Raw genomic sequence first — 27,761 nt, 5'->3', positions numbered from 1 at the left:
AGTTCTCTTTTCTAAGCATTGTTTTGCTATTTAGAGATAGACCTGTCGCCTATTTTAGCGTAGTGTAGACGTTGAAATGTCTCAAAACTATGACTGAAAATAGTGCAGTCCGGTTTATAAGCATTGGTGGCATTTTATTTGCCATGGGCGTAGGTCTACAACAAATATTTTACACCAACATATACAGTGTAATGATTAACTTATTTTCTAACAATGAACTGCTCGAGTCTCTAAGTCACATGGTGATTTTTGCTTCTCTCATTCTGCTTGGCACGCTGCCTAAAGGGGATTTTATTTTCATGTTTCTTGCAGTCGTCTCAACTTCCAAGGTGAACATGAAAGTGAAAACAGCTGTAAACCCATGTGAAAACCCCTGGTCTGGTAGGCTACTCACTGGTCCAGACAGTAGAGTTGCTCAGGTGAGTGAGGCTATATTACCTGAAATCTTGTGGTGTCTTTTGAATTGTGAAAGGGTATATTCTTGTAAACTAAATGTGTCTGTCTATATGTCTAAAATAAGAGCAGAGGATTATGCTATGGCAGATTGTTTTTACAGACTAGGCTTCATGCGTCATGGAGCATTTGTCATGCAATTGAACTGTTTAGCCTCTGCGTGCTAAGTATTGCTCTAAAAATGGTGATGTATAGGGCAAAGCAGAGACATAGTTCAATAGATAAAGTTAACTTCTCTTTACAAAAATACAGGCAATTTGAGCATGTTACTGCAAATATCAACAAATAGGCTCTCTCGGGAAAATGTACGTTTGTTTTACTCATTAGTTTGTTATGAATATTCAAAAGCCAAATCAATTAGGTGGTACAGAAAATATTCAATGATTACCATTAAAGCATCATTTTATACAGATATTTACATGTGTCTACTGTTTACAGACAAAGAAATCATAATAGAGAGGGAGTAGGCCTTCATGTGTTTTACTAATTAACCATTGCCCGCTGCCTCATTTGATTGTTCTTTGCCCTTGTCACACTGTCTGTCACATACTTCTTCCTTCGGACAGTACCTTCCTGTTTCTGTTATAGGCCCTCGGACCAGTGCATACCAATAACAATGGTATTTTAGTGTAAACAAACTGTAATCCAACCTGGTTGTCTGTACTCAGTCCTTCAAAACCAAACAGCCACTGGACCCAAAAGCTAGTCCCTCTCACAGGGTATAGGTTGTTTTTTAGGTTTTGATTCTCAGGTTACAGATGTAGGAACTTAATTTTAACCAGTTTAACAGGAAATGTGAATTATTATGTGGATTATAATTAAATTATAATTTTCGTAAGGAAAAATTAAGTCTGAAATGTCAAAGTGGAAATTACAAACTTCAGAAACCTTTTAAAACTCAAATACACTACACATTTGATATTTTCTGCATTGCAGGAAAGTTCTCCTGCAACAGGGTGATCAAATTAAGATCCTACATCTGTACCTCTCATACATTCATGTCAGAAGTGGAAAGTCCATTCTTATCAGTGACTCATGGTAATTACAGGTTATACACAATGTATCCATAATATGATTCTTATGCATATAGGAATGCTACCCTTATTTTTAACTAAAGGTACTTTGTCGGGTTGGTTACCGTGACGGCACACCCTTTCCCCCTTACCTTCCATAGAAAATGGCATGTTGGCTGTAAACATAAGCTTTGCTCCTGTTCCTGCTGACTGCTGTGACAGGCACCAAAAGTTAAAGGCAATTTTAACAACACATTCAACAGACAACTCCTTGCGTGAAACAAGAGACATTCGATGCCAAGCAGAGATCAGATGGCAGAGATTGGGGAACCTGGAGACATAGAGGAGGTGAATGAAGCTCAGGGTCTAGAGGGGGACAGATCCTCCCTCAAATCCACCATGGAGAGGAACGTGAAGACACAACCTGACGGCCCGGTGAAGGAGAAGAAATTGGGGATGATGAAGCAATTCAGGGAGAGCATCAAGCGGGTTGGAGAGAGGAGTCCTCTGGCCTCAAACAGCAAAGATTCAAAGGACAAATCCAATTCAGAACAGGGGGGACATGGTATTGACCCTGAAGTGACCTCTCCAACCCATCAGCTGCCACCCCCTCCCTCACCATGTAAGTTTTCCTCAGATTTGTCCCTCTGTCTAATTAAGTGAGTTATGAAATATGCTCTTGAGTCAAGAAATGGCTTCTCAAGGTCGTGGGAAAAGGACGTCTCAGGAGACACAGAATGACAGTATAAATGGCAGGAAGGACTCTCTTATGCACTGTATTGGGAATTTCAGCTGGACATGAGCCAGTCTGAGCAGGGGGCTTTCGTCATTTCTCAATTACTGACATTCCTATCTTAATGAAGTTTATACTAAACTCGGAAACAGCTGCCAACCAAGCAGGATATAGACTAACATAATTAACCTTTGTACAATAACACAGATTTTTTTTATGACGAATCTGATAGAAGCTGCTTAACTAGTTGTCAAGGTTGTGTGACTTCTTCTGTGTGTGCGTATGCGTTTGTGTGACTGTGCGACTGTCCGTGTGATTGTGTGTGTACGGTCAGCACACCTACTATTACACTGCAAAGTAGTTTAATAACTAGCATTATTCAATGTCATAGAGATCAGCAACTTTCTCTTGCTCAGGTTTGAGTGCTGGGTCTCCTATGGCCTCTCCCCTGAAGGGTCTAGGTGGGTCCTTCCAGAGGAAGGAGGGAGGAGAGAGTGCAGAAGATTCACTACAGAAAAAGCACACCAGAACACGCTCAGGTACACCACTGTTTACCCAACCAACCAGAGCCTGTTCAATCAATGGTTGACAATAAATACTGTTCAAAGACAAGCACAAATACATATCATTTACTGAGAGAATTCTGGAGAGCTCGTTGGGATATTCTGAGTCTTTGTAAGGTCTTCGTAATCTGTCATCTGTATTGTCCATCTATAGACCCATTGGCAATTGGGGACTCTCTTCTAAAGAAGGGGGCTTCCATCCGACGGAGTTTGCGACTTGTGGGGAATAAGAAGGACAAGACCCTCAAACAGGAGCAGCTCCAGCCTGTCACTGAGATCACTGTGGATGAGAAGAGAGAGAGGGAGAAGGAGAGGGTAGAGATAAAAGAGTCATACATACTCCCAGAGATACCCCTCACACCCGTCTCAGGTGAGGTTCGTTCTCTCTCTGTCTTTGTCTCTGTCTCTCTCTCTCCCTCATCCTCTTGTCCATTTTTATTTGTTTTAGCAGTAGAGATCACAAAATATATTAATTGTGATGTAAATCAATATGGTTGTGTCTGTGCAGTATGTGTGTATTAGGTATAACAGCATAAGCTTTTATGCATTAAGGTCTTTACTCTGTTTGCTCTTACACTCAAGTGATGCAGATCAATAAGCTGATTGGGATGGAGGTGCTGGAGGAGGCCTATCTGAACCTCCTCTCCCTGTGCCAGGAGTTCCAGCGGGAGAGGGAGGAGTGCACGGAGGAGGCCTCCTCTATGGAGCTGGCCAAGAAGGAGAAGGACATAAGGCTCCTTTACAATGCCCTGCGGGACAAGGTGAAGGAAATAGTGCGGGACTCCAACTCCTTTCCCTCTCGCAACAAGGATCTCTTGGTGCATGTGGCCCGCGTCATCCAGGAGGAGGAGAAGAGGGAGGCAGAGCCTGGGGGCGTGGTTGGGCCTGGGGGTTGGCGGGGGGCCTGGAGAGAGGCTGTGAGCGAGGGTGTACAGGCCACGTTGAAGAGTGTTCACTTGGACAGGCCCGAGCAGAATGCCTCCTGGCTGGCTATCCACCTGGGTATGCTGGGCAAGGCCATCGTGGAGGACTTGAAGAAGGTGAAGGGAGAGCTGCAAGGCTCTTACCCACCCAGCTTCAATGTGTTCAGTACCTATGTGAGCTGTTACCATGGTGCTGTCAGCCAGCACCTGAAGAGGCTTCAGCAGCAGGTGACAGATCTGAAGGACTACTACAGCCTGCTGGACTGGATCATCAATCACTATGAGAGGTGAGGAAGACTTAAAGTAATTGTCTTGAGTAAGAAGTGTGTGTGTGTGTGTGTGTGTGTGTGTGTGTATATATATATATATATATATACAAAAAAAATATATATATATATATATATACACAAAAATATGACTCAAGATGATGAGTAGTATTGTATCTGAGAGACACCATCCCTGTTGAACAGTGAGAAGATAATGAGTAGTCCTTCATTGAGACCAGAGATGGAAGCTGAGAACATAGGCCTCTCCCTGGAGGAGGGTTTCCTGGACCAGCTCAAGGGGAAATACTGCATGCGGGCAAAGGTGAGGGATGGAACATTCCACTAAGTGACAGATGGATAGATGTTTAGGAAGAATTCAGGTTGAATGCAGGTACCACACTGATGAGCAAAATATAAAGTTTTTTTTAAACTCTTCTAGTCCTTTAGCCTTTATTCTTTTGCTTTCCATGTCTTTTCCAGGAGGACATGAGAGCTTCACTGGATAAAATATTAGAGCTTGAAAATGAGGACATGTGGATAAAGAAACAGGCACCAGAGACTGACGATGAACACTTCTTTAACTCTGACATACACATGGATATCTGGACGGTATTGTTTTGTCATGATTTTATATAATGCAATAGCATCATATCTCCATTAGAGGGCAACATTGCCTACTTAGTTACATTTTAATTATAGCGGCAGGCTACTATAACTGTAGGACTTGAAACTGATGTTGTTCTCTGTGTAGAAAGTTAAGAGCAATGCTGTAAACTCCAAGAGGATTGATGTAAACCTGGAGATGAGAGTAGTCTGTTCCTGCCTTGAAGAGTTACAGCAGTTTCCCAAGCGGTATGCTCTGCAACAGTCCAGAGTCTGCTCTTTCTATCTCTATCCTAACCATTATTCACTGGAAACATAAAACTGCACCTTGTCCTTTGCTTGTTAATAACTCCATGACATTATTTCTCCTTCACTCTCTCTACATCTCCATAGATTTGAGACCGAATTTAGGTACTGCTGTAACAGTATGGAAAACCCTTCACTTTGGGCTGACTATCAGATAACCTACATCAACAGCTTTAGAGCTCTTAAGTAAGTCAGATTTCACTCTTCACTACATCTGGTCAACAACCCTCGCCCTTTCCTCTGCCGTCAACACACTGTAGACGGGAATGTCCTGGACAACAGTTGATAGACAGTCAGTTCAGCTTTCCAGACACTTTGGGGTACATTTACCAAAGGATGGTGTGAATAAATAAAAAATAAGACTGCAGTCTAAAAGATTGACCTGAGAACAGAAGTCTTGGCTCAGAAGACAAAGTCTCAGCATTAAACACATTTTTGTATCTCAGGAATTTTATGCACTTTTTTGTTTGGACTTGAGCAACCGTATTTTAGTGGCATAATGTTAAACCTTGACCTAAATGCTTAACTTCACTCTGTCTGATTTGAAGTTGCACCTTATCTAACAGAAGTGGGATGGAAAACTGCGACTATGAAATTACTATTTATTTCACAGGCATTTCCAGGAACCCATACTAGGTCATTTAGCGTGCCTGCAAGATTCTGTTCAAGATAAACATCAAACATTACACACCAATAAATGTTGAATTATGGTTAAATATGCATCTTATCTATCTTACAAAAATACTCAAACATACTCATAGCAGCACCCACCCGTAGCACGCGCTCCAGCAGGTGTAATTCACTGGTCACCCCCAGGGCCAATTCCTCCTTTGGCCGCCTCTCCTTCCAGTTCTCTGCTGCCAATGACTGGAATTAACTACAAAAATCTCTGAAACTGGAAACACTTATCTCCCTCACCAGCCTTAAACCTCTTAGGGCTAGGGGGCAGTATTTTCACGGCCGGATGAAAAACGTACCCAATTTGAACAGGTTACTACTCTGGCCCAGAAAATAGAATATGCATATTATTAGTAGATTTGGATAGAAACCACTCTGAAGTTTCTAAAACTGTTTGAATGGTGTCTGAGAGTATAACAGAACTCATATGGCAGGCAAAAACCTGAGAAAAATTGAACCAGGAAGTGGGAGAAATGAGAATTGTAGTTCTTCTTTTGAATCCCTTGAGAAACTACAGTGACATAGGATTCACGTTGCACTTCCTAAGGCTTCCATTGGCTGTCAACAATCTTCAGAAACTGGTTTCATCCGTCTCCTGTTACCGGGCAGAAAATTGTGGCTCAGTCAATCAGTGGCCAGTCTGAGGACAGGTGTCTCATGACACGAGTTCGCTGTTCGTTCTTTTTCTTCTGGGATGAATACCCATTGTCCGGTTGGAAAATTATTGCAATTTTACGTAAAAAAATACCCTAAAGATTGATTGTAAACATCGTTTGACATGTTTCTACAAAGGTAATGGAACTTTTGAACTGTTTGTCTATGGATTTGCGCCCACACCTCATGGCATTGTAATAGTGCTCTGGATGGGCCAACAAAACGGAGGTATTTGGACATAAATGATGGACTTTGCAGAACAAATGAACATTTCTTGTGGAAGTGGGAGTCCTTCCGAGTGCATTCCGCCGAAGTTCAGCAAAGGTAAGAAAATATTTTGAACATATTTTAGAAATTTGTCGACGCCGTGGTTGTAGGCTAACTGTATAGCTTAGCATTGAAGGCTAAGTTCTGTACTCAGAATATTGAACAATGTGCTTTCTCCGTAAAGTTATTTTGAAATCTGACAAAGCGGTTGCATAAAGGAGTAGATTATCTATAATTCTTTAAATAATTGTTATACATTTTGTCAACGTTTATGATGAGTATTTCTGTAAATTGATGTGCCCATTCACCGGCGGTTATGGGGAGAATACATTTTCTGAATGTCACGCGCCAATGTAAAATGGGTTTTTTGGATATAAATATGAACTTGATCGAACAACAAATGCATGTATTGTCTAACATGATGTCCTAGGAGTGTCATCTGATGAAGATTGTCAAAGGTTAGTGCTTAATTTTAGCTGTATATCTGGTTTTGTGACGGCTATCCGTGCTTGGAAAATGGCTGTTTTTTTTTGCTAAGGTGCTATCCTAAAATAATCTAATGTTTTGCTTTCACCGTAAAGCCTTTTTGAAATCGCACAATGTGGTTGGATTAACGAGAAGATTATCTTTAAAATGCCGTATAATGCTTGAATTTTAATTTTGAGATTTTTGTGTTTTGAATTTCGCGCCGTGCTATTTCACTGGTTGTTGTCCAACCAATCCCGTTAACGGGATTTTATCTCGAAGGGGTCCTCAATAGGTCACCAGCTTTAAGCACCAGCTGTCAGAGCAGCTCACAGATCACTGCACCTGTACATAGCCCATCTATAAATAGCCCAAACAATTACCTCATCCCCTACTGTATGAATTAATTTATTTATTTTGCTCCCTTGCACCCCAGTATTTCTACTTTCTACTTTGCACATTCACCTACTGCAAATCTACAATTCCAGTGTTTTACTTGCTATATTGTATTTACTTCGCCACCGTAACCTTTTTATTGCCTTTACCGCCCTTATCTCACCTCATTTGCTCACATTGTATATAGACTTGTTTTTGTACTGTTTTATTGACTATGTTTTGTGGCAAAGAAGGGGGTCGAGTGATAAATGGCAGACATGTGAGGGCAGAACTAATAAACGGGCTCTGCCCGATCACTAAAATGGCCACCCCGATCAGAACTACAGATCACAAAATGGCCGACTGCCAAAACTACAATTCCCAGAAGCAAGGGGAACCCTCAGAAGGTGGAGCCGACCCACAGATAAAGGGTCAAGAAAAACCAGGAAGAGAGAGAGAGGGCGGGAAGGATCTATGAACCATAGAGAAAGAGACAATCTACATTGGTTGGATTTACCGTGTACGAGCTGGACTGTTTTGGACTTATCTGTTGGTGTTTAGACATGGACCTACCGAGAACCAGATTTGTGTACCGAACCCTGCTATCCTTGACCTTACCTGTGGCCTGGGTGGACCAGGACAGAAACAAACACACAGGTACTGTCATGTTCGAAAGAACTTTCATTCTGGGCTGACTTTGGTGACAGTTTCCCACTTAATTTGTGACAAACGCTCCTAACTTTGGAGAGGTTTGCCACAGTTTGTTTTACTCCATGTGTAACTAACTCTGTGTTGTTGTATGTGTCGAACTGCTTTGCTTTATCTTGGCCAGGTTGCAGTTGTAAATGAGAACTTGTTCTCAACTTGCCTACCTGGTTAAACAAAGGTAAAATAGAAATAAAAAATGCAGGCACGGTGACACACTATCATATTACTTTATAAATTAAAGTGAAACTATTGAAGACCAAACCCAGCTAGCACATAATGTTCTCAGAACCATGTGTTTCCATGCTTCAAGATTGTTTTGATTACGTGGACTGGGATATGTTCCGGGTAGCCTCTGAGAATAATATTGATGAATACAGGGATAAGGTAACTGAGTTTATCAGGAAATGTATAGGAGATGTTCTACCCACTGTGACTATTAAAACCTACCCAAACCAGAAACCATGCATAGATGGTAGCATTCGCATACCCTGGTTCGAATCCAGGCTGTATCACAACCAGCCATGATTGGGAGTCCCATAGGGCGGCGCACAATTGGCCCAGCGTCGTCCGGGTTTGGCCAGTGTAGGCCGTCATTGTAAATACGAGTTTGTTATTAACTGTCTTGCCTAGTTAAATAAAGGTTAAATAAAATAAATACATTAAATAAATACAAACTGAAAGCGCAAACCACCGCATTTAATAACCATGGCAAGGTAACTGGGAATATAGCTGTATACAAACAGTGTAGTTATTCCCTCCGTAAGACAATCAAACAGGCAAAACGTCAGTACAGAGACAAAGTCTCAATTCAACGGCTCAGACACGAGACATATTTGGCAGGATCTACAGACAATCACGGACTACAGAGGGAAAACCAGCCACGTCGCTGACACCGACGTCTTGCTTCCGGATAAGCTAAACACATTTTTCGCTTCTGTCATCATGAAGTGCTTTGAGAGACTAGTCAAGGATCATATTACATTACCTGACACCCTAGACCCACTTCAATTTGCTTACCGCCCCAATAGATCCACAGAGGATACACTGCTATATATCATCTGAACAAGAGGAATACCTATGTAAGAGTGCTGTTCATTGACTACAGCTGAGCCTTCAACACCATAGTACCCTCCAAGCTCATCATTAAGCTCGAGGCCCTGGGTCTGAACCCCGCCCTGTGCAACTGGATCCTGGACTTCCTGACGGGCCGCCCCCAGGTGGTGAAGGTAGGAAACAACACCACTTCGCTGATCCTCAACACAGGGGCCCCACAAGGGTGCATGCTCAGCCCCCTCCTGTACTCCCTGTTCACCCATGACTGCGTGGCCACGCACGCCTCCAACACAATAATTACGTTTGCAGACGACACAACAGTAGTAGGCCTGATTACCAACAATGATGAGACAGCCTACAGGGAGGAGGTTATTGCCCTGGGAGTGTGGTGCCAGGAACATAACCTCTCACTTAACGTCAACAAAACAAAGGAGCTGATTGTGGACTTCAGGAAACAGCAGAGGGAGCACCCCCCTATCCACATCGACGGGACCACAGTGGAGAAGGTGGAAAGCTTCAAGTTCCTCTGCATACACATCACTGACAAACTGAAATGGTCCACCCACACAGACAGTGTGGTGAAGAAGGCATTTATTTACTTACTTACTAACTTTATTGTCCCCATGGGGAAATTTTGTTATATAAAATCCAGACGGAAAATATTTACACAAGAAGCAACCTAATATTACACAGTCAAACTCTCAGTCATTTAGTAAGTTCATATATATGACTTGAAATCACTGGCCACTTTAATAATGGAACACTAGTCACTTTAATAATGTTTACATATTTCACATTACTCATCTCATATGTATATACTGTATTCTATTCTACTGTATTTTAGTCTATGCTGCTCCGACATTGCTCGTACAAATATTTATATTTTCTTAATTCCATTCCTTTAGATTTGTTTGTATTGTTGTAAAATTGTTAGATATTACTTGTTAGATATTACTGCACTGTTGGAGCTAGAAACCTAATTATTTCAATACACCCGCAATAACATCTGCTAAACATGTGTATGTGACCAATGAAATTTGACTTGATTTTGCATACAACTTCCCACAATGTTCTGGAAATGGTACAGGATAGTTGCTTGGCTTTGGAACATTCTCAGCACATTTAAGAAACTTGACAAAATAACATTATTTACCTGGTATTTTATTACTTTGACAGAAACATCCAAACATGGTTTAATTAAATAAACATTTTGATGTTTTCGGAACATTCTCCAACTGGTTTGACATTGGGAATGCTCTCAAATAGTTCAGAGAACGTTAAGAAACAACGTTCTCCTGTGGGAATTTCAATACTTCAGCATAACAGGGCTCCGGGCAGCCGAGCGGAAATGGAAATGGAGGAAAACTCGCCTCCCTGCGGACCTGGCATCCTTTCACTCCCTCCTCTCTACATTTTCCTCTTCTGTCTCTGCTGCTAAAGCCACTTTCTACCACTCTAAACTCCAAGCATCTGCCTCTAACCCTAGGAAGCTCTTTGCTACCTTCTCCTCCCCCCCCCCCTCCTCCCTCTCTGCGGATGACTTCGTCAACCATTTTGAAAAGAAGGTTGACGACATCCGATCCTCGTTTGCTAAGTCAAACGACACTGCTGGTCCTGCTCACACTGCCCTACCCTGTGCTTTGACCTCTTTCTCCCCTCTCTCTCCAGATGAAATCTCGCGTCTTGTGACGGCCGGCCGCCCAACAACCTGCCCACTTGACCCTATCCCCTCCTCTCTTCTCCAGACCATTTCCGGAGACCTTCTCACCTCGCTCATCAACTCATCCTTGACCGCTGGCTACGTCCCTTCCGTCTTCAAGAGAGCGAGAGTTGCACCCCTTCTGAAAAAAACCTACACTCGATCCCTCCGATGTCAACAACTACAGACCATTATCCCTTCTTTCCTTTCTCTCCAAAACTCTTGAACGCGCCGTCCTTGGCCAGCTCTCTTGCTATCTCTCTCAGAATGACCTTCTTGATCCTAATCAGTCAGGTTTCAAGACTGGGCATTCAACTGAGACTGCTCTTCTCTGTGTCACGGAGGCTCTCCGCACTGCTAAAGCTAACTCTCTCTCCTCTGCTCTCATCCTTCTAGACCTATCTGCTGCCTTTGATACCGTGAACCATCAGATCCTCCTCTCCACCCTCTCCGAGCTGGGCATCTCCGGCGCCGCCCACGCTTGGATTGCGTCCTACCTGACAGGTCGCTCCTACCAGGTGGCGTGGCGAGAATCTGTCTCAGCACCACGTGCTCTCACCACTGGTGTCCCCCAGGGCTCTGTTCTTGGCCCACTCCTATTCTCGCTATACACCAAGTCACTTGGCTCTGTCATATCCTCACATGGTCTCTCATATCATTGCTATGCAGATGACACACAATTAATCTTCTCCTTTCCCCCTTCTGACAACCAGGTGGCGAATCGCATCTCTGCATGTCTGGCAGACATATCAGTGTGGATGACGGATCACCACCTCAAGCTGAACCTCGGCAAGACGGAGCTGCTCTTCCTCCCGGGGAAGGACTGCCCGTTCCATGATCTCGCCATCACGGTTGACAACTCCCTTGTGTCCTCCTCCCAGAGTGCTAAGAGCCTTGGCGTGACCCTGGACAACACCCTGTCGTTCTCCACCAACATCAAGGCGGTGACCCGATCCTGTAGGTTCATGCTCTACAACATTCGCAGAGTACGACCCTGCCTCACACAGGAAGCGGCGCAGGTCCTAATCCAGGCACTTGTCATCTCCCGTCTGGATTATTGCAACTCGCTGTTGGCTGGGCTCCCTGCCTGTGCCATTAAACCCCTACAACTCATCCAGAACGCCGCAGCCCGTCTGGTGTTCAACCTTCCCAAGTTCTCTCACGTCACCCCGCTCCTCCGCTCTCTCCACTGGCTTCCAGTCGAAGCTCGCATCCGCTACAAGACCATGGTGCTTGCCTACGGAGCTGTGAGGGGAACGGCACCTCCGTACCTTCAGGCTCTGATCAGGCCCTACACCCAAACAAGGGCACTCCGTTCATCCACCTCTGGCCTGCTCGCCTCCCTACCTCTGAGGAAGCACAGTTCCCGCTCAGCCCAGTCAAAACTGTTCGCTGCTCTGGCACCCCAATGGTGGAACAAGCTCCCTCACGACGCCAGGACAGCGGAGTCAATCACCACCTTCCGGAGACACCTGAAACCCCACCTCTTCAAGGAATACCTGGGATAGGATAAAGTAATCCTTCTAACCCCCCCCTTAAAAGATTTAGATGCACTATTGTAAAGTGGTTGTTCCACTGGATATTATAAGGTGAATGCACCAATTTGTAAGTCGCTCTGGATAAGAGCGTCTGCTAAATGACTTAAATGTAAATGTAAATAACGTTTCCACAAGGTTTCCTCATGGTACTATTTAAAGTAACATTTATGAAAACATTCTATAAAAAAAACATTAGTAACATTAGTAAATGTTATTGTAAAACAATTGAAAAACATATACATATCCGTTCTCAGCGTCAACAAAACTCTCTATCCTTTATCTTGTTAAGTGTGTTCAGGTGTCTTGGCCGCGCCGACTAATTGGCCACGTCTGATCTTAATAAGTACTTGTTTCCTTTGAAATGGGGTCTGTTTGAATAGATTTAAAATTAACAGATTTGTATGAGTAAAAAAAAAAAAGAAGCTTGCTAGCTCCATCCTGGTGGTGCAGTAGACTAATTCAATGGATAGAGAACAGAAGATCACTGACGGTGTCCCATAATGAAAATAAATGTGGTTGCATGATTAATGCCTAAGCAAATTAATTTCCATGGGTCCTATCTGTGCTTGGAGTTCAAAACAGTTAACCCAAACGAAGCTAGCAGTATTCTTAAGTCTTATTGTAACATTCAATAAAAGTTTTAAGGGAGTAATTTAAACAACTCCAAATAACTTAGAATTTAATAATAAAATCTCCCAGAAAAACATTCAGGGAACCATAGTAAAAACGTTCTAAAAAAATTAAAAAAATATTCAGTTCTACTGGTCAAGAAATGTATGGCTTCGTTCCCAGAACCAATGGGAAACCAAAAACGTACGTTCCCACAACTTCCAAGGAATGAAATGTGCTAGCTGGGAAGCTGTTTCCAGCCAACAGGCATCTCTGGAGTTTACCACTGCTTGTCTAAAAAGAGAAACACCACATGGTTTCCGGGAAACTAAGCTAGCGTAAGAGAATTGCCTGAGTAGTTCAAGCTCCATATTCAAAGAGCTGGTAATGCCACTGAAACAAGCAACATGTCTCTGTCAGTAAAAAAATGAGGAACACAATATTAGAGATGGGCAGAAACAGTCAAAATTCTCTCCTGCAGATTTAGTTATTCATGTTCAAGGAGACAGGAGACTCAAAATAATGATGGTCAGATATAACTTTATACTGTTTATCCTTATTTCCTAAAAAGAAAACACACAGTTGAAGTCGGAAGTTTACATACACTTAGGTTGAAGTCATTAAAACTTATTTTTCAACCACTCCACAAATTTCTTGTTCACAAACTATAGTTTTGGCAAGTCGGTTGGGACATCTACTTTGTGCATGACACAAGTAATTTTTCCAACAATTGTTTACAGACAGATTAATTCACTGTATCACAATTCCAGTGGGTCAGAAGATTACATATACACTAAGTTGACTGTGTGTCAGGAGAATTTTCAATCCCAATGATAATAACTAACAATCAATAAGATTTGACTAATCCCCAAGGTTTGTAAGACACTGGGTTAAGAATAATTGGCAAAGACTCAGCTTATGCAAAAGGTTCGTACAGTTTATTCAGAGAACGTTCTGAAGTCCATTATACAAAGACATTCATTTTATGCACACTCCCTACTTACGCACATACCTCCACACAAACAGTAGATATCCTACACACATACATACACACGAACAGTAGGTGAGTTGTATCCCTCCCCGGAGTTCTCACCACTGTTAATCACTACCCAGCACTGTCTGTTCCATTCCCCCGAGATTAGAGGAACCTTGAGAGGTACTCCCTGTCCTCTCATAAGTTTCTCAAAGTTCTAGCTAGGTCGGGTCAAACGCAGTCTAATTGTTCTCGATATTTTCTTAGGCACACACATACATTTCTCTTCCTTCCGGGTCTCTACTAAACCTTATGAGACTTACGTTTAGTACTTTAATTATTCATTATACATGCTACATAAACTACTAATTAGTTAAATTTCAGGGTGGGATTCTTTAATCATTACCTTTAAACATATAATTCCCTTATCACTGTGCCTTTAAACAGCTTGGAAAGTTCCAGAAAATGATATTGTGGCTTTAGAAGCTTCTGATAGGCTAATTGACATCATTTGAGTCAATTGGAGGTGTACCATTGGATGTATTTCAAAGCCTAACTTCAAACTCAGTGCCTCTTTGCTTGACATCATGGGAAAATCAAAAGAAATCTGCCAAGACCTCCAAGTCTGGTTCATCCTTGGGAGCAATTTCCAAAAGCCTGAAGGTACCATGTTCATCTATACAAACAATAGTACGCAAGTATAAACACCATGGGACCACGCAGCCGTCATACCGCTCAGGAAGGAGACGCATTCTGTCTCCTAGAGATGAACTTACTTTGGTGCGAAAAGTGCAAATCAATCCCAGAACAACAGCAAATGACCTTGTGAAGATGCTGGAGGAAACAGGTACAAAAGTATCTATATCCACAGTAAAACGAGTCCTATATCGACATAACCTGAAAGGCCGCACAGCAAGGAAGAAGCCACTGCTCCAAAACCGCCATTAAAAAAAGCCAGACTACCGTTTGCAACTGCACATGGGGACAAAGATTGTACTTTTTGGAGAAATGTCCTCTGGTCTGATGAAACAAAAATAGAACTGTTTGGCCATAATGACCATCCTTATGTTTGGAGGAAAAAGGGGGATGCTTGCAAGCCGAAGAAAACCATCCCAACAGTGAAGCACGGGGGGGCAGCATCATGTTGTGGGGGTGCTTTGCTGCAGGAGGGACTGGTACACTTCACAAAATAGATGGCATCACGAGGAAGAAAAATTATGTGGATATATTGAAGCAACATCTCAAGACATCATTCAGGAAGTTAAAGTTAGGTCGCAAATGGGTCTTCTAAATGGACAATGACCCCAAGCATACTTCCAAAGTTGTGGCACAATGGCTTAAGGACAACAAAGTCAAGGTATTAGGAGTGGCCATCACAAAGCCCTGACCTCAAACCTTTCGAAAAAATGTGGGCAGAACTGAAAAAGCTTGTGCGAGCAAGGAGGCCTATAAACCTGACTCAGTTACACCAGCTCTGTCAGGAGGAATTGGCCAAAATTCACCCACGTTATTGTGGGAAGCTTGTGGAAGGCTACCCGCAAAGTTTGACCCAAGTTAAACAATTTAAAGGCAATGCTACCAAATAATAATTGAGTGTATGTAAACTTCTGACCCATGGGAATGTGATGAAAGAAATAAAAGCTGAAATAAATCATTCTCTCTACAATTATTGACATTTCCCATTCTTAAAATAGTGGTGATCCTAACTGACCTAAAACAGGGAATTATTACTAGGATTAAATGTCAGGAATTGTGAAAATCTGAGTTTAAATGTATTTAGCTTAGGTGTATGTAAACTTCCGACTTCAACTGTAGTTACACAAGCTAAACATCAGAAATTGTTAACATTCTTACAATCAATGTTCCATCTAAACTGCACACGTGCTCAGGCGTGCAGCTCCCCCGGGACTGCCTCGCAAGAACAAATATCAGCCTGTGCAGAGAAGCTCGAGATTGAACTTCACTCAACTTTCTAGAGTTTCCCCCTTAGTTAACACAATCAACATTTTCCTTGTGGGAATTGTGATTAAAACAACGCAATATTAGCATGTAGCCACGTGTGCATATACATATTCTTTGCTAGTTAGTGAGTTATTAGCCCAGTTTTAGATAATTTGCAGTCAGCAATGGGGGAGGGATTGCTTCCTACAAGAGCACAAAATGTTTACATTTCTAGACATCTTTGAAAAGCTAGTCAGGTCAAGAGCTTTTTTTTGTCTTAAAGGGGCAGTGTTGTATTTTGAGACAGGCTTGAATAAGCTAAGTAGCCATTAGGCAGAGGGTAGCATCATTTGTCTGATTATCTGTAATAATGGCATGGTAAAAATAATGCATTTTATTTTGTAAAGTGGTTTCTAGCATCAAACATCACCTAATTTTCAGTCCCCTCCTTGTCCGAAGGACACGTGGGTGAACAGGTTAATGTCAAGCCCTGCATGTTTATTTCAAAAGTCTCATGGAATGTAGGCCTACATTGAACACCACACATTGGCTGCTACTGTAGGCTGAATGATAGAACAGCTATTTTCATGTTATGGGATGCATTTTCTCCATTGCTTTTGATGGTAGGCCACTCTTGTAGGCCTACATTATGATCATCCACAGTAGCCTAATTGACTACTGTCTGAAACTGTAACTTAAAGTGGGTACAGCCTCGGGGTTCACAGTAAATGCACACTGGAATTTGCACAGAATCTTCACAGTGTTCAAGTTTGCACTCAGCAGAGATGCAATTTGCTCAGTGCCCCCCAAAAATGAAGTGAACATTGCTTACAACCCCTGTTGAAACCCTTCCCTTGGTCTGTTTCGCAATCGTTCGGGAAGTCTCGCAATGTGGCGCCTCTGGGTTTAGAAACTCTGTCGCGTAGGTGTTTATGCATGATAACCTGACCTAACCTCAGACCTGTTTCATTTCCTTTTTTCTCTTCCTCCAGGGAGCACATGGAGGGTTACAGAGAGAGCTGCCCGACACAGGTGGACCATCTCAGCAGAGAGGTGGATGGCTTGGTCCATAGACTGGTCCAGGGCCTGGAGGACCAGTTTAAGAATGATGTCAGGGTAGGTGAGGGGGAGAAGTTTGATTGACCTTTGGTCTTGTCCTCATTCTACAAATGTCCCTAAGTTGATCAGTGTGTTGAGGTGATTGACATCTTTCCTACTTGTCTCGGGTGACCTGGAAGTTACTTAGTTTGGTAGTCTACTGATTTCTTTGCACACGTTTCTGTAAAGGCTTTCTCTCAATCGCTCCTGCTGTCAATGTTATGGATGGGTGAACAAACAAATAAATTAACGAATGAACAAATTAGAGGGAATAGATGGGTTAATATGTGTCTGTTGCTTTTTCTAGCCTTACCTCAGGAGAATGATGACGAGGAAGTGGCTCTCCACAGATGAGGACTTCCAACAGCTGTTGAGCAGGACAGAGAAGCTGTCCCAGCGCTGTTCACAAATGAGACATCCATATGTACAGGTAAGGATTGGGGAAGTGCTGTTCATATTGTTTTAAATGCAGTATATACTATAGAGAAGTCAAAAGTTTTAGAACACCTACTCATTCAAGGGTTTTTCTTTATTTTCCCTATTTTCTACATTGTAGAATAATAGTGAAGACATCAAAACTATGAAATAACACATATGGAATCATGTAGTAACCAAAAAAAGTGTTAAACAAATAAAAATATATATTATATTTGTCACGGTTGTCGTAGGAACGAGCGGACCAAAGTGCAGCGTGTGTCTTCCACATTTTATTTTCACTGTGAAACTATGCAATACATACAAATAAACTGAATAACAAACCATGAAGCAGAGTAGAAACATACACTAACTCAAAGACAATCTCCCACAAACCCAGGTGGGAAAAACACCTACTTAAATATGATCTCCAATTAGAGACAACGAGGACCAGCTGCCTCTAATTGGAGATCATCCCAAACAAAACCCAACATTGAAATACAAAACTAGAACATAACAACATAGAAAAACTAAACTAGAAACCCCCCCTGTCACGCCCTGACCTACTCTACCATAGAAAATAACAGCTTTCTATGGTCAGGACGTGACAATATTTGAGATTCTTCAAAGTAGCCACCCTTTGCCTTGATAACAGCTTTGCACACTCTTGGCATTCTCCCAACCAGCTTCATGGGGTAGTCACCTGGAATGCAGTTCAATTAACAGGTGTGCCTTGTTAAAGTTAATTTGTGGAATTTCTTTCCTTCTTAATGCGTTTGAGCCAATCAGTCATCTTGTGACAAAGTAAGGGTGGTATACAGAAGATAGCCCTATTTGGTAAAAGACCAAGTCCATATTATGACAAGAACAGCTCAAATAAGCAAAGAGAAATGACACTTCATCATTACTTTAAGACATGAAGGTCAGTCAATCCGAACAATTTCAAGAACATTGAAAGTTTCTTCAAGTGCGGTCGCAAAAACCATCAAGCGCTATGATGAAACTGGTTCTCATGAGGACCGTCACATGAAAGGAAGACCCAGAGTTACCTCTGCTGCAGAGGATAAGTTCATTGGAGTTACCAGCCTCAGAAATTGCAGCCCAAATAAATGTTTCACAGAGTTCAAGTAACAGACACATCTCAACATCAACTGTTAAGCGGAGACTGCATGAATCAGGCCTTCATGGTTGAATTTCTGCAAAGAAACCACTACTAAAGGACACCAATAAGAAGAAGAGACTTGACTGGGCCAAGAAACACGAGCAATGGACATTAGACTGGTGGAAATCTGTCCTTTTGGTCTGATGAGTTCAAATTTGATATTTGCCACGTCTTTGTAGGAGGCAGAGTAGGTGAACGGATGCTCTCCACATGTGTGGTTCCCACCATTAAGCATGGAGGAGGTGGTGTGATGGTGTGGCGGTGCTTTGCTGGTGACACTGTCTGTGATTTATTTAGAATTCAAGGCACACTTAACCAGCATGGCGATCACAGCATTCTGAAGCGATACGCCATCCCATCTGGTTTGTGCTTAGTGGGATTATCACTTGTTTTTCAACAGGACAATGACCCAACACACTTCCAGGCTGTGTAAGGGCTATTTGGCCAAGAAGGAGAGTGATGGAGTGCTGCGTCAGATGACCTGGCCTCAACAATCACACGACCTCAACCCAATTGAGATGGTTTGGGATGAGTTGGACCACAGAGTGAAGGATAAGCAGCCAATAAATGCTCAGCATATGTGGGAACTCCTTCAAGACTGTTGGAAAAGCATTGCAGGTGAAGCTGGTTGAGAGAATGCCAAGAGTGTGCAAAGCTGTCATCAAGGCAAAGGGTAGCTACTTAGAAGAATCTCACATCTAAAATATATTTTGATTTGTTTAACACTTTTTTTGGTTACTACATGATTCCATATGTGTTATTTCATAGTTTTGATGTCTTCACTATTATTCTGCAATGTAGAAAATATTAAAAATAAAGAAAATCCCTTGAATGAGTAGGTGTGTCCAAACTTTTGACTGGTACTGTACACTCAATTAAGCAAAGGAAATCATGCCCCTGATGAACCATAGGAAGTTGGAGTCACTGGGAAAGCCCCGAGAATTTCCTGACCTTACCATACTGGAACTTGACCATGCATAGAATGGAACATTATTTGAGTTGATGTGGCAATGGGAGTAAATGGCAGGAAAAGAGGGGGAGGAGGATGGGTGTCACTCAGATGATCAGTCATGGCAGTCACTTGAAAGCGAAAGAATAAACAGAAGACTTTCATGTCTATTTGTAATCCCTTTCTCTGGCCTCCACTGTGCCTGTCCTGTGTTCCTCTGCATCAGATGTTTGTGAGTAGCTTGCACTACTATGTGGTGAAAGAGTATGTCTCCCAGCTGATGAAAAACAACTACTCCTGTAAGAACAGGAAGCATGACAAAGCAGCCACCAAGATGAGGGTGCAGTGGAATGAACTCAATGATTTGTTTGAGGAAATGGTAACACTTCTTAATCCTGAATTATAAACTGAATTTTGGCCAATTTACATCCACACAAATTGTACTTTTCATGTTCATTCAACATTGTCTAAAATTGTAAATACTACAGTACATAAATTTGTCTCAGCATTATGTCTTTGTGCTTTGAGGAATGCTACTTTGAAAATTCAGTGCTGTCATAAACAAATGACATGTGTTATTACCATTCATGACTAGTAGACACACTCATAATAATTTCCTCTTGTAGAACACAACCCATGACTGGCTCCACCCAGTAGGAGACCACCTGAGTAACATAATTGGGGAAAAGAACAAGAGCGACATAAAGAACCACCTGAAACATTTAGTAGCGGACTACCCAGACATCAGGTAATCCAGCATCTTCCCGTGGCCACATCTTGTATCTGGTGATTTTGGTGATTTAAAAAAAAAAAAATTTTACAAAATATAATCAGAGTAAAAACACATCATATGAATTCTACTCTGACTGTTATGACCCTGAGAAGAACAGCAGTGGAAGATGAAGTCAGCGGTGTTCATCAGACAGGGGAGAGGGTTGACTAGGCAGTGACAGATTGAGAGCCAGATAGTGCTGCTCCAAATATGATAGAGAGCCGTGTTTATTCTCAACAGCAGGATGTAGGAGGGGGAGGACCAGCCGGGAGAGGGGGAGAGATAGAGAGACCGAGGTGAGAGACCCCGATGAGGCGTGAACACTTGCACCTGGTTTCTCGGAATAGGGCTTTAAGTGCTGTACTTTCCCAGGCAATTGCCTTGGTCTGGGTTTTTGTGAACCTCTCATTTAATTAGATTTTTATTTGAACTCTAGTTAACTTCTCCAAATCGAGATTGACAGATAATATATATTTTTAAATAAATAAAAAATTATAATAATTAAAAAAAAATAAAAAATTATATATATATATATATATATTATTTGTCATGACAGCCCCATTAACAAAATTGAGTAGCTATCTGATTTGGTTCTGGGTGTTGGAATTATGGAATTTTAGACCAATTAATTTCACAAAACATTTGACAGTTCATTTCTCCTTCTGATTCTCCAAGAGTGATATTCTGTACCCTCTCTCCCCTCTGTCTGCAGTAAGAAGCACCTATCGGCCGTGCTGTACTTCAGGGGCTTGGTGCGGGGCAGGGAGAAGCGGGTAATCCTGCAGTGTCTCACTGAGCTGAAGAAGAAACTAGGAACCTCGGGGAACACTGGAGATAAAAAAAGAGGCCTCTTCATTGATATGCAGGTCACCATCACCAATACAAACTGTCTGGCTAACATGCCTTTCTCCTGCCTCTCCTCTGTCCTCCCAGACGGCTAATCTACAGGCCTAGATACAGGAGCCTAGCACAGAGATGGTAACCTAACCAAGCTGTCTGAGAAGGCCTGAGGAGGCTTATAAAGAAGATACTTTAGGATTACCAGTATGATCACTACGCAAAAAGAAAACATAGTCTAATGATTATTTAAATGTGAATGGACCTTTACATGGTAAATTTTGTTCATGCAGTCAAAGGTTATTTAAGACACCTCATTGATTAAGCATTATTTTTTTTTAAATATATTATCACTTTAGCCCACTGTTGTTGCAAAAGAAAGCTGAGAACATAATTAATAATGGGCCTGATGCTAAATGAACTCCATGATAGGGCTCAAACTGTATGTTCAGTGTTGAATTAACTTTACCATTGATTTACCTATTTTCAAGCTATTGAAATGTGTCGCAGCAGTGCACACATATTACATGTCAACATAGAAAAAACTCGCTTAGAAAGTCCCACGGTCCTGTTGTTTTGTGGTCAGAATAAGGGTTTCAAAATATCACATCTGATAATGTCATTAAACCACAAACAAATACACAAATACAAGTTTCTCCCATTGTTAGGGAAGTGCGAGTTTTTGTTCCCCTCTAATCATTTTTGGCCAATTTGACAGGGCAGCATGCAACACAAAGGTTTGTACTCATGTGTCTGCTGTCTAGTATGAGTATAGATGAAGTCCATCACAATAAATTCATCCAACATCAACTGCAGGGTGTCACAACTTCTGCTGAAGTCAGCTCATGTATCCATTTGTTTTGTCTTGTTCCCTGCACACCTGGTTTTCATTCCCCAATTACACTACATGTATTTATTCCTCTGTCCCCCCCTCATGTCTTTGTGTAAGATTGTTTGTGTTGTGTTTTTTATTTTTTTGTACGCACTAGGCTTGCGTGCGTTTTTCCCGTGTTATTTTACAAAGCCTGTTTCTTTACATTTGATGTGTTGTGACTGTTTTGCGCGTTTTACACTTTGCCTTGTTGGCTGCAGGTTTTAAGACGCAGCTGCGTCCGTCTGTATATCTCTCCTGCCGAAGTAAAGTGTGCGCCTGTTCACTATTCTCTGCTCTCCTGCACCTGACTTCAGCACAAGTACGCACACGCCTGACACAGGGATGGGGAACTGGCGGCCCGCAGACCGCTTTTTGTAGAATACATTTTAAACAACAAAAAATATACAGTACCAGTCAAAAGTTTGGACACACTTAATCATTCAAGGGTTTTTCTTTATTTTTACTATTTTCTACAATGTAGAATAATAGCAAAGACATCAAAACTATGAAATAACACATGGAATCATGTAGTAATCAAAAAAGTGTTAACAAATCAAAATATATTTTAGATTCTTCAAAGTAGCCACCCTTTGCCTTGATGACAGCTTTGCACACAATTGTTTACAGAGAGATTATTTCACTTATAATTCACTGTATCACAATTCCAGTGGGTCAGAAGTTTACATACACTAAGTTGACTGTGCCTTTAAACAGCTTGGAAAATTCCAGAAAAGTATGTCATGGCTTTAGAAGCTTCTGGTAGGCTAATTGACATCATTTGAGTCAATTGGAGGTGTACCTGTGGATGTATTTCAAGGCCTACCTTCAATCTCAGTGCCTCTTTGCTTGACATCATGGGAAAATCAAAAGAAATCAGCCAAGACCTCAGAAAAAAATTGTAGACCTCCACAAGTCTGGTTCATCCTTGGGAGCAATTTCCAAAAGCCTGAAGCTACCACGTTCATCTGTACAAACAATAGTATGCCAGTATAAACACCATGGAACCACGCAGCCGTCATACCGCTCAGGAAGGAGATGTGTTCTGTCTCCTAGAGGTGAACCTACTTTGGTACGAAAAGTGCAATCAATCCCAGAACAACAGCAAAGGACCTTGTGAAGATGCTGGAGGAAACGGGTACATAAGTATCTATATCCACAGTAAAACGAGTCCTATATCGACATAACCTGAAAGGCCGCTCAGCAAGGAAGAAGTCACTGCTCCAAAACTGCCATAAAAAAGCCAGACTACGGTTTGCAACTGCACATGGGGACAAAGATCGTTGATGAAACAAAAATAGAACTGTTTGGCCATGATGACCATCATTATGTTTGGAGGAAAAAGGGGGAGGCTTGTAAGCCAAAGAACACCATCCCAACCGTGAAGCACGGGGGTGGCAGCATCATGTTGTGGGGGTGCTTTGCTGAGGGGGGGCTGGTACATTTCAAAAAATAGATGGCATACTTCCAAAGTTGTGTCAAAATGGCTTAAGGACAACACAGTCAAGGTATTGGAGTGGCCATCACAATGCCCTGACCTCAATCCAATAGAAAATTTGTGGCAGAACTGAAAAAGGGTGTGCGAGCAAGAAGGCCTATAAACCTGATTCAGTTACACCAGCTCTGTCAGGAGGAATGGGACAAAATTCACTAAACTTATTGTGGGAAGCTTGTGGAAGGCTACCCGAAACGTTTGACCCAAGTTAATCCAAGGTTTGACCCAAGTTAAACAATTTAGAGGCAATGCTACCAAATACTAATTGAGAGTATGTAAACTTCTGACCCACTGGGAATGTGATGAAATAAATAAAAGCTGAAATAAATAATTATCTCTACAATTATTCTGACATTTTACATTCTTAAAATAAAGTGGTGATCCTAACTGACCTAAAACAGGGAATTTTTACTAGGATTAAATGTCAGGAATTGTGAAAAACTGAGTTTAAATGTATTTGGCTAAGGTGTATGTAAACTTCTGACTTCAACTGTAATTAGGAAGTCAGTTGGGGCTTTTTCGGGGTGTAAAATACTGGTTTTAAAATATCAGATCTGAGATTTGCACAAACTGAATGCAGTATTTTGGTTAGGGAAATGGGAGTTTTTGTTCCCCTCTGATCATATGTTTCAATTAACGATAATGTTGGCCACTTTTACAGGGCAACATGCAACACAAAGGTTTGTACTCATCTGTCTGCTCTTAACTATGAGTCAATCACAATAAATCCATCCAACATCTACTGTATAGATCTACTGTTCTCATAGTTCACCGATCATTTGTGTCAGCTCATGAAAGCTCATACTGTAGCTATAATGATAAGCAAATGTATAATAAAGGCAATCATTATCTTGGAAATAAAGTTTAAGTCAAGGCATTATACACATGATGTGCCTGTTTATCGTGTGAGCTGCCAGGAGGCCAAACCAGCACATGATAGTATTGGGAAAATAGTTATGAGAATGTTGAGATCCCTGAAAACGACAGACTGCACAGCATCAACAGATCCCAGAAGCAAAGCCACGCCTACATGAAAGCCACTAACTTCATATGAAGAAACCAGGTTGCCAAAGAGCAGTTCAACCTCGTTATAAAATTACTACCTGGTATCCTCCTGACCTGTCTATTGCTAAGCAACACTAAACTCTGCTGGACCAGACGCAGGGGGGCAGAGAACCCATCATTCATAGCAACGCGCGCTCTGGCAGAATGAAGTTATTAAGGAGGTTGAGGGACGAAGCAGGTAATGATAATTTCTTAATTTTCTCAAGTCTAGAACTCAATGACATTACATAACAGAAAATAAATCAAACAACTAAGCTTTCACTGCAAGCATGCTCCAGCGGCAAAGTCTATATCCGCATTTATAATCCAGGGTCACTACACAACTCCCTCCTTTTTCAAAGAGCTGAATAAAAGATCCCAGAAATTTTCCATACACACAAAGAGCTTATTTCTCAAAACATTTTCCACAAATTTGTTAACATCCCTGTTAGTGTCACGCCTGTTTGTTTGTTTTTTTGTATGCTGTTCTTTGTATGCCACTTTTATATTTGAGAATTAACCAATGATATTAGGCCACACTTGGCCATGATTACAGACACCTGTGTGTCTTTTGACACTATATAAACGAGTCATCTCGCAGTGTTTGTGATCATACCCTGATGAAGACAGCTTGTCTGTCGAAACGTTGGATATTACATTTTTGCATCTGAGCTCCTAGAGTGTGCGTCTCTCCCTTATTTTCAAGTTTTCTACTCTGCTAGCCAGCACCTCGCCTTAGTAGGTGTGCGTTTCTTTTCCTTCTAGTGTCACGCCTGCTCCCTTTCTCCTTCTCTGGCGCCCGAGGGCCCCAGCCTGCCCTTCATTAGGCACACCTGTCACCATCATTACGCGCAGCAGCGCTCATTGGACTCACCCCTGGACTCCTTCACCTTGTTGATTGCCCCATCTATATCTGTCTGTTCCTCCGTTGGTTCCCCGTGTCAGCATTATTGTCGTTTACGTTTCCCCTGTCCAGACGCTGTCCGTATTCTGTTTCATGTCTGTGTTTTCATTAAATGTTCACTCCCTGTACTTGCTTCTCGTCTCCAGCGTCTGTCCTTACAGTTAGGGAGCATTTCTCCTTTGCCAAGATAATCCATCCACCTGATAGGTGTGGCATATCAAGAAGCTGATTAAACAGCATGATCATCACACAGGTGCACCTTGTGCTGGGGACAATAAAAGGCCTCTCTAAAATGTGCAGTTTTGTCACACAACGCCACTGATGTCTCAAGTTTTAAGGCAGCGCACTATTGGCATGCTACTGCAGGAATGTCCACCAGAGCTGTTGCCAGAGAATGTAATGTTCATTTATCTACCATAAGCCACCTCCAATGTCGTTTTAGAGAATTTGTCAGTACGTCTAACCGGCCTCACGTGTAACCACGCCAGCCCAGGACCTCCACATCCGGCTTCTTCACCTGCGGGGTCATCTGAGACCAGCCACCCAGACAGCTGAGGAAACCTTGGGTTTGCACAACCAAAGAATTTCTGCTCAAACTGTCAGAAACAACTCAGGAAAGCTCATCTGTGTGCTCGTCATTCTCACCAGAGTCTTGACCTGACTGCAGTTCAGTGTCGTAAACAACTTCAGTGGGCAAATGCTCACCTTCAATGGCCACTGGCACGCTGGAGAAGTGTGCTCTTCATGGATTTAGATTTTTTTTAGGCAAGTCAGTTAAGAACAAATTCTTATTTACAGACGACGCTGGGCCAATTGTGTGTCGCCCTATGGGACTCCCAATCACGGCCGGATGTGATACTGCCTGGATTCAAACCAGGGACTGTAGTGATGCCTCTTGTACTGAAATGCAGTGCTTCAGACTTCTGTGCCTCTCAGAAGCCCATGGATGAATCCCGGTTTCAACTCTATGGCATTGAGTGGGCAAGCGGTTTGTTGATGTAAATGTTGTGAACAGAGTGCCCAGTGGTGGCAGCGGGGTTGTGGTATGGGCAGGCATAAGCTACAGACATCGAACACAATTGCATTTGATCAAAGGAAATTTGAATGCATAGAGATACCATGATGAGATCCTGAGGCCCATTTCTCGTGTCCTTCATCTGCCACCATCGCCTCATGTTTCAGCATGATAATGCATGGCCCCATGTCGCAAGGATCTGAACATAATTCATGGAAGCTGATAATGTCCTAATTCATCCATGGCCTAAATACTCACCAGACATGTCACCCATTGAGCCCGTTTGGAATGCTCTGGAATGATGTGTACGACAGCGTGTTCCAGTCCCTGCCAATATCCAGAAATTTCGCCCAGACATTTTAGAGGAGTGGGATAACATTCAACAGCTTGATCAACTGTATGTGAAGGAGATGTGTCGTGCTGCATGAGGCAAATGGTGGTTACACCAGATACTGACTGGTTTTCTGATCCACGCCGCTACCTTTCTTTAAGGTATGTGACTAACAGATGCATATCTGTATTCCCAGTCATGTGAAATCCATAGATAAGGGCCTAATGAATTAATTTCAATTGACTGATTTCGTTATATGAAATGTAACTCAGTAAAATCTTTGAAATTGTTGCATGTTGCATTTATATTTTTGTTCAGTGTAGAATAACCCAAGGTTAGACTAGTTAGAAGGAGGCAGGAAATCATGTGGATGTGAGGCTCGTATCATTTGGTATTGGGGGACGCATCCAATTTAGGTGAAAAGAGGTTAATTAAATCACTGCTTGCTTGAGCCTGGGGAGGGGAGGAGCCTGTGGTTTTAGAAAGGGTGAGGAAAAAGGGGGTTAGCAGGTGTCTGAACAAGACCCTTTGAGAGTTTGCAGATGCAGGTGTAAGATTTGCAGAAGCGTCAGCGAGAATATAAGTGTTGTTAGGGGTGTGGTTAGGAACACAGATAGGTTATTAGGATAGGATTAGAATAAGGATTAGGATATAAAAAACAGTATTTTTTGGTGGAGAAGAGTCTCTTTGGGCTTGCTTGAAGAACCTGTTGTCTGCTGAAGAAAGATTTTGCTGTAGCTTTTTAGCTTAAGATACAATTAGATTTTTATTATACTTAGTTTTTATTCTTAGTGTTAAAGTAAAGTTCTAGAATAAATCCTTAAGGTTACCTTATTGATAGAAGTTTTAAAGTAGCTGTTAAAGTTTTTAGACACCGAATGAGGAGCTGATCATCCTGAGGGGGGGCGACAAAAACTGTTTATAGTTGTAGAAGGTAAGAAACCTTTTTTCTTGTAATTTAATGCTGTGCTTATCATAAAATTGTAACAGATAAAAAAATATTGCATTGGCAGTATAAGGGTGCTGAATGTATCTAATCCACTGTTAAC

At 42.0% G+C, this 27,761-nt stretch overlaps 1 protein-coding gene across 4 annotated transcripts; it reads left to right on the top strand.

Annotated features, from left to right (window-relative positions):
- Positions 1-201: 201 nt before the first annotated feature.
- LOC106610953 (exocyst complex component 3-like protein 4) lies at positions 202-22,212 on the top strand. 4 transcript variants are annotated; one of them, XM_014210663.2, is made up of 15 exons: positions 202-419; positions 1,730-2,088; positions 2,616-2,738; positions 2,917-3,132; positions 3,345-3,972; positions 4,156-4,273; positions 4,432-4,560; positions 4,703-4,803; positions 4,948-5,046; positions 16,813-16,936; positions 17,226-17,348; positions 19,670-19,822; positions 20,070-20,191; positions 20,456-20,511; positions 20,928-22,212. In XM_014210663.2, the coding sequence occupies exons 2-14, from the start codon at positions 1,761-1,763 to the stop codon at positions 20,463-20,465; spliced, it is 2,274 nt and encodes a 757-aa protein (XP_014066138.1). In that variant the 5' UTR covers positions 202-419; positions 1,730-1,760; the 3' UTR covers positions 20,466-20,511; positions 20,928-22,212. The 4 variants fall into 4 exon arrangements, with proteins under 4 accessions (XP_014066138.1, XP_014066135.1, XP_014066140.1 ...); XM_014210660.2 differs by lacking the exon at positions 20,456-20,511; XM_014210662.2 differs by lacking the exon at positions 20,456-20,511 and having other exon boundaries at positions 292-419; positions 1,628-2,088.
- Positions 22,213-27,761: the final 5,549 nt, after the last annotated feature.

This window comes from Salmo salar, chromosome ssa09 (assembly GCF_905237065.1).
Source record: "Salmo salar chromosome ssa09, Ssal_v3.1, whole genome shotgun sequence".
Taxonomy (NCBI): domain Eukaryota; kingdom Metazoa; phylum Chordata; class Actinopteri; order Salmoniformes; family Salmonidae; genus Salmo; species Salmo salar.
Note: the sequence above shows the minus strand (reverse complement) of the source record. Positions and strands in the feature narration are given on the sequence as shown.